The sequence below is a fragment of the Montipora foliosa genome, chromosome 13 (assembly GCF_036669935.1).
Source record: "Montipora foliosa isolate CH-2021 chromosome 13, ASM3666993v2, whole genome shotgun sequence".
Taxonomy (NCBI): Eukaryota; Metazoa; Cnidaria; class Anthozoa; order Scleractinia; family Acroporidae; genus Montipora; species Montipora foliosa.
Window position 1 is genome coordinate 33,253,517 of NC_090881.1, and position 7,500 is coordinate 33,261,016.

At 42.3% G+C, this 7,500-nt stretch overlaps 1 protein-coding gene across 1 annotated transcript in view; it reads right to left on the bottom strand.

Annotated features, from left to right (window-relative positions):
* Positions 1 to 4,378: 4,378 nt before the first annotated feature.
* The window catches only part of LOC137982832 (NADH-ubiquinone oxidoreductase 49 kDa subunit-like), a 29,980-nt gene continuing 26,858 nt past the window's right edge, over positions 4,379 to 7,500 (bottom strand). Inside the window, exons 14-16 of the mRNA XM_068829988.1 lie at positions 6,696 to 6,779; positions 6,212 to 6,269; positions 4,379 to 4,644 (exon numbers count right to left, since the gene is read on the bottom strand). Coding sequence (XP_068686089.1) covers positions 4,607 to 4,644; positions 6,212 to 6,269; positions 6,696 to 6,779 — 180 coding nt within the window. The 3' untranslated portion in view covers positions 4,379 to 4,606. The remainder of the gene's footprint in view (positions 4,645 to 6,211; positions 6,270 to 6,695; positions 6,780 to 7,500) is intronic.

The window sequence follows — 7,500 nt, forward strand, 5'->3', positions numbered from 1 at the left end:
TTTCTCTGCTACCGCAAGTCCTGGGACACAGTGTCTTAAATTAACGTTAATAGCAAATTCAAAGCCATTTATGAATTAACGATAATCGTTAATTTGGAGAAGAGATCCTGTTGAATGCAGAGATCCGTAAAATAACTGAGACAACACAAACGATTTGGAAACAATGTACAACGCATGTATGGAATTGTTTACCAAGGAAGATGAACTGAAGAGATGAAATTTTTTTCGGAATCGTGCCTCGAGGATACTCGGAAAAATTCCGAGTGCTCCTTTGCAGGAGTCGAACGTCGAGTCGAACACACGACCTACCAGTTCGGATCCTCTACATTCTCGTCACCAGGGCTTCGGATTTTGCGTTTGCGCTGAACGTTGGGTCATGCGCGAAAACTGGGGACAAGGATGCTCTCCTTTATTGTAACACTCGAAAAGCTGAAAGCTCGTTGTTTAACCTTTATCGTGGAAACAGACTTCAATTTTTTTTCGTTCGGGACCAAAAATAATTTTAAATGAGCCACTGATCCAAACCAAGAAGGCATGGAATGATCCATTTGGGGCTCCTCTGTTCAGTTACAGAAATTTGAAACAAAAAACTGAGGTTGTCTTCTAAAGCTGCGGCTGCGCATGATCTGGAACAGGTCACTTGTTAACGGAAAGAATCGCAGGCCCATTCTCATCACCAGAGCCTCGGAACGACCTGAGGTTCTGGGAAACTCTGTGTAGGAGAACATGCGCCCCAGGGGCCTTATAGCCAAAACTCATCTATTTGAACTTTACGGCGCCTGCTCACCCATCCTGCTAACACGAATGCACCAATCAGAGACGCTTTTCGTTGTTCTTCACGAAAACCAACGAGAAGACACTTTTTTCAGGGTTCCCCAGAGCTCTCCTCTCCCTCAGTCATGCGCAAAAGAGAAGACCTCCGGGTCCTCTACTACAGAGCTACAGGAGACTCATGGAAACTTGGCCATTAAGTAGGTTCACGGGACAATTGAGCCGCTATACTGTTAGGACTGAAATTGTCGAAACGGTGCATTTTCGCTGTTGAAATGAAAATAAAATATATCATCTCTTCACTTCAACGAAGAAGATGAAGCAGCAGTACTGTTTAGAAGAGAGGCACCATTTATCGCCGGCTCACCTTCTGCAAGCGAACTACTTCAGCAATGCCGGGGCAGGTTGACTACCAAGCTTAAGCAATATGTGAGAAACAGAGTGTGATGCATCCTGTATTCTGGAGATAATCGCACAAATTCAAACAAGAATGAAGAAAAAGAGGACGAAGAGTAAGACAAAGAAGAGAACAAAAATGAACAACGAAAAAGGGCAAGAGAAGGTCGGAAAACAAAAGACGAAGAGGATGTCTGAAAATCCTCCTCAATAAATGTTCCAATGGCTTTTCCCAAAGAAATTGGGAAGGGCAGTGTCATGGCAACTTGGGTATCTAAGAGTTTTAAGTGGGGTTCACAGTCATGCCACTTCCAGTTTATAAGAGAAAAGGCCAAAGAACGAGGACAGTATGTTAAAGGTGCATCAACCGTATTCAGTTTCTATTCATGATCAAGACCCAAATCAATTGTCTGTCTCTGAACTATTTTACGATTTGGAAACTGTTACTGCCGGAGTTATTATATTTAAAGAAAATGCTAAGAATGAATCGTAAAACTGTTACTATAGCCGCGGCTACACAAGCGATTTTTGTCTCGCGCCGGTGATGCGATTTTTTTCAGATTTTGTCGGGTCAGCCTGCGCGCCAGGATGGCTACTCTTGAGACAAATTTTGGCGACAAATTGAATGCCGTCGCATACTTAATAGACCTGGGCACTATAGACAGACATTCCTACTTTAATTTCATTGGCTAAATACTCTTCAGTCGCGTCGCAAGCGCGGTCAAAAAGTTGCAGGGTGGCTACACGGGCAACTATCTCTGCGATTTTGTCGCGAAAGTTTCAACTCTGGCGACTTTTTTCTTGCGATTTTTTCACCTGTCGCGTCGCCAGTTCAAGGGTGGCTACACGTGCGATTTTCATCTCGCGCTGGCGACGCGACAAAGTTTGAAAAAATCGCATCACCAGCGCGAGCAAAAAATGGCTTGTGTAGCCGCGGCTTAAAGCGCTGTTATTATACTCAATAACTCTTCGGATATAGAGGCTATTTTCTTTCTTCCTTGGGAACTGCTTGAGCTAACAATAGATGCTTATTTGTCGTGAATAAAAAGGGAGAACTTTTCATCAGTTTGTAAACATTCCGTCTCTATCTTCGTCACTCACCTGACCTCACACCCCTTTACCTTTTTGGGCTCCTCCACCCTTACCCCCTCCTTTGAAGCCACTTTTTGGGCATGGCCCCCCTAAATCCCACCATACCCTATCCCATAAAAGTTCGAATTCGCTCTGTCGTTGGCTTAACGTTCGAAACGTCTGCTCTTCTATCTCTTTACGGTGGTTAATTTGCTTCTATGAACTCGGTTTAAAACCCAAATTTTCGGAATTAGGGTAGCGTCAGTATTCTTGGTTTGCATCCACGCCATGTTGGTGTACAACACAATAGAAAATGGCCCCACAAGTTTTGCATAATAACAGAGTCAAATTCCCAAAATACATTTTTCTGCATTGTTCTGTACACCAACATGGCCGCCGTGCGTGACGTCAGATGCTAACTATCAATTCGGATACATACCATTATAGGAGCCTATAACCAAGGAGGCTACAACTCCAATACGAGGTTTTTGTGACCACATTTTCACAAATCAATCTATTTTTAGACCAGTGACCATTCTCAATCCCACGGAAGAACCTGGAAAGGTCTGGTTTCGCGGGAAAATCAATCTAAAAATAACTCGGTCTGTAAAAACGCCGTCCTACCATAGTTAATTAATGCATGGAGATGGTTTATGAAACTCGACAAGTTCCTTTGTCTCACGTTTTTGTCCGTATTTTTGGCACTGACCGTGCAAAAACCACACCTTTTTTGCGAGAAGATAACCAATCAAAACCTTCGATTAAATTAGGCGCAACTAATTTACGAACCCGTGCGAAGCGAAAACAAAAGATTGTGCACTGTTACGGTAACGTTGTCCTCGCTTTCGAAGATTTTAAGTTTTCATAACCAGTCCCTCGATTAACTATGGTCCTACAAATACAATGGAGCTGTAAGCTCCCAGTCATGAGCTCCTGATTAGTAGTAATATCATTTTAAACCGTTTAAACAGGCCTTAATTATGGTGACGCAAGGTGACTAAGGGCGCGTAGGGGTTGACGATACCCGGTCCGGGAAAATCCGTTCGGAACCACTCGAGCAGATGGACGATTTCCTTATTCCATTGTTTTGTCTGTTGCCGGCATAAAACGACTGTCGGGAGTGAACATGATTCAAACGAATTATATAATCGGGATGAAGTTTCAAGTAATAGGCTCGGAAAAGCCTCGCTTTGACATTTTCTTAGACAGACTACAACAATTAAATGGGAAGTTGATTCCCTACTCTTTGCGAAAAGCGTGTGGAATCTCTTACATCCCACAGAGTTTATGAAAACTGAAGGGCTTGAGACGGGGATTTCATTTTGTTGTCCTTTTCGAAGACGACTTTTGCAGACTGATGAGATCATAAAAAAAGGCGAACAATTCCTTCTCGGTCTTTTTAAGATCCTGAGCTTTAACAAGCAACCCGGGCCAGTTTGACAATCAAGACACAGTTTGCGATGCTAATCCGGTTTTGGGACGATTATGAATGTAGATTAAAAGCCCAAGGAGTATGGAGTCAGGCCGGGGTTGGAACCCGCTACCTCCCCCACGGTAGTTCGATGCTTTACCTACTGAGCCACCCGGCCGGCGGTCTCTCCGCTAGCCAGAGGCGCGGGTCTATTTCTAAAATGAGGTCACAGCCTGGTGTTGCTATGAGAAAAAAGCAGTTTGTGGTGTCATGTTATTTAGCCCCATTTAGCTCTATCAGGAAACAAATAGAAAGGCCGTAAACTGATTTTTACGCAAAAACGGCAAGAATGGAGAGATTTATCTCAACCGTAGAAAACTTTGAGTTGAGGTATACTTTAAATGATACGGAAAAAACGACAGTGTAACCACAGTATGACACTTGTGGTCCACCTTCATACAAAAACCCAATACAAATTAATTGAGATTTGTTTCCCTTCAGACACCCGTCGTGCATTCAACTAGCTTAGTCTGACGAAGGGCTAACGCTCGAAACGTCAGCTTTTAGAATCCCTGTACGGTGGTCAATTTGCATTATCAACTCCGTTGATAAAACCAAATTTTTGTGTACTACTTCCCCACCGACGCAGCACCACAGTTTCTTTAGAAACTACCCCCTTTAGCTTGGCACATGTACAAGTTCACCTAATTTTGTACCGTTACAAACATGTTTAAGAATGTCCAAGACTGTTTAATGATTCTTATCTTTGATTGTCTATTTTACAAAGTGACAGATTCACATTGGTATTAATGCCAGAAAATGAACAGGTTCCCACAATACTTCTTGCAGAGTCACACGAGCGCTTAGGAAAGAAATCGTGTACACGGAAGTGAAAAGATGTCTTCAAAAAATCTTTCCAGTACATAATACACTTTATTTTCGTAATTGCATCAAACGTCAGCGATCGACTTCCCCGAACACAACATCGAGGGTACCTAGTGAAAAAGAACACATTTACTCAAACAACATTTGAAACGCAGTGAATCACGTAGGAATCAGCGATAAGGCCCTCCTCGTTATTTGTTACAAAGGGAAATACTTTTCCATTTTCCCTGGGAGCCAATCTGCGTGGTTCTTTACGCGACACAAGCTCGCACCTGATTTTCGTCCACTCTTCTCGTGGTGCCGCGAGGTCCCCTTACTAAGGCAGTTCGAAAGGTTTTTAAGCTGAGCGAGCGGGCGTGCGCCACACAAACAATACTTAAGTTGCTCGCCTCAGCAAATGAATCAAAATGGATGAACGATAATAAAAAATGTGACCTAAAATCGAGAAAACCAAAACTAATTAACAATTAGACCCGTAGCCCGCAATACGCAATTCGGCTTCGCCTCATGGGCTATTGACCCGTGGCCCTTGAGGGCGAAGGGTCTAATTGTTTTAGTATCACCCAACTAGTCAGACAGAAAAGGCAATAATAAAGTTAGAAAATGCAAGTTGAAGAAATATTTATTTGGGAATAAAACGAAAGAAAACGTCAGGCTTTTCGCTACTCGAGGACTATTACTAATAGTCCGCTAGTAGCGTAGCCTATCAAAATGCAGCATTTGCATTAGTCCACTAGTTGGGTGATACTAATTGTTGTTAGATGTGGTAAAAATATCTCGAAACTTGGCTCGGTGACCCACATAATTAAAAAAAGAAGCGAGAATAGTTTTTTTGCACTTATAAAGAAGATCTCAAAAAAATTATGTGATGGAATTTCCTTTTATCTTCCATCCGCGTTTTCATAAATAATAAATTCTACTTTTGTAGAGTGTTTTCTCGTGACGTCACGGCCGCCATGTTGCTGTCCCTAACAAATAGAACGGCGGCCATGTTGTTGTCCCCAACTAATCATCCGGGAATTGAGCTCTATTATCATGCAAGCGTTTTCTTTTGTTTCGGTGGAAAACAAGATTACTGGTCACGTGAGTGAAAACACCCTATTGTGAGGAAGTACTGGGATCCTGATCTAGAAACGAAAAAAATACTTGGTCACCTAAACAGTTTTCAAGATATTTTCCAAAAACGGAATTTTGGATAGTCTCTTAGCAGTGCTGAACCGTTGCCAGGGCAAACGTTGGGGACTTGCGAATACCCTTAAAACGCTTGTCAATGGTGCTAGACAAATGTCAAGACGTTTCTCTACCGAAAGGATCGACAGTGTTTTACTCCTATCCCATTGAAAACCCAATACTACTTCTGACAAACCCTTTCGAGCCTCCACGCACCATGCAGACTCACTAGAATGCAACACTATGCAGATGAAAACGGGAGTAAGGTTGCATGGCGGTCACGAGAAATGCAAAAACGTGTGAGAATCAAAACACCGCGCACGCCAAGCGCGGGACATTAACCCTCCTTATCCCCTCCCACAGACCACTTGACTTGAATGTTCGTTGGCTTTCACTACTAGATTTACGTTATTCAGTTAAGCCTAAGTCATATTTACACGCTGAAACGTGGTTACCTTCTCAAAACTTACGACAATCAAAACGAAAATACGACTGAGCGGAACTTACCAATAATTGCAACAACATCTGCCAACATGTGGCCTTGAGATATCAGGTCCAGTGCAGCCTGTGCAAAGAAGAACAAAAAGGTTCACCACAGTCTCTTCATGACAAAGTGAAACTGGTTTATTAACCGAATGCAAAACTGGCCGCCAACAATTTTTTTTGTATTTGTGTTAATTTGCCCAACTAGCCTCGTTTTACAACCCCCCAAATTCTTTCAATTTTACACGTGTTAACGATACTAGTTAGTGATGAAATGGTATATGAAATGAATCATATACTAGTTAGGCTAATTAACACAAAGACAAAAGAATAATTTGTTGGCGGCCATTTTTGCATTGGGTCATTTTGGGGTGTAAGATCAAGCGACTGCACACGCGAGAGAAAACTCTTGCGTGCGAGATATCGCGCACGTCCCTTACATCCTTGGTGAAACTTTAACTTTTTTGAATAGGAGTTCATGTGATCACACCGATAATTGACAACTCACCAAATGCGCAAACCCGGGAGCTTTTATCTTGCATCGATAAGGACGGTTGGTGCCATCCGACACAATGTACACACCAAACTCTCCCTTAAAAGAATAAATTGACAGTAATAAGTAAATTTTGAACCTCTGAAATTGCGTTTCTACTGAGCGTTCTGAAAGGATCATTAAATCTCGGCATATAGAGCGCTTTCACTCACGTGACCAGCAGCCATATTGGATTACTGAAACAAAAGAAATTATTTGCATAAAAATAGAGTTCAATTCCCGGAGGATTAGTTTGGTACACCATCATGGCCGCCATTTCTTTGTTTTGGAACACCAACATGGAGGTCGTGACGTTATGTGAAAACGCTCTATAACGTATGATCACACCAAGTGTTGCCAAGCTGAAAAAGTTGGCAGAAGTCAACTTTCCATGCATCCAAACGCTCAAAATTAATTAACCTATATTGAATCAATTATTCCATTCGCGCCTGTTGGATATGAGATGGCAAATAGCCAACGCTCATGGAATAATTCTTACCTATCCGTTGCACTTATTTTTGATGTCTTACCTTGTTGCAGTGATCGCTCTGTTCTATGGAACTGTTTAATGCAACTCGATTCTGCAGCATGCAGAAACAATGACAGTGCCTAGTGATGTCAGATCTGGGAAGTTTACTTTTCAATGACGAAAAGCAAGTTTGGGAATGTTTATGCGCTAAACAAATTTCACAAATGCCATATAGACACCATCACTATCATCACCACAATCATCATCACCATCGTAGTTGCCGTCATATCGTTGTGGAGCTTAAAGGACGAC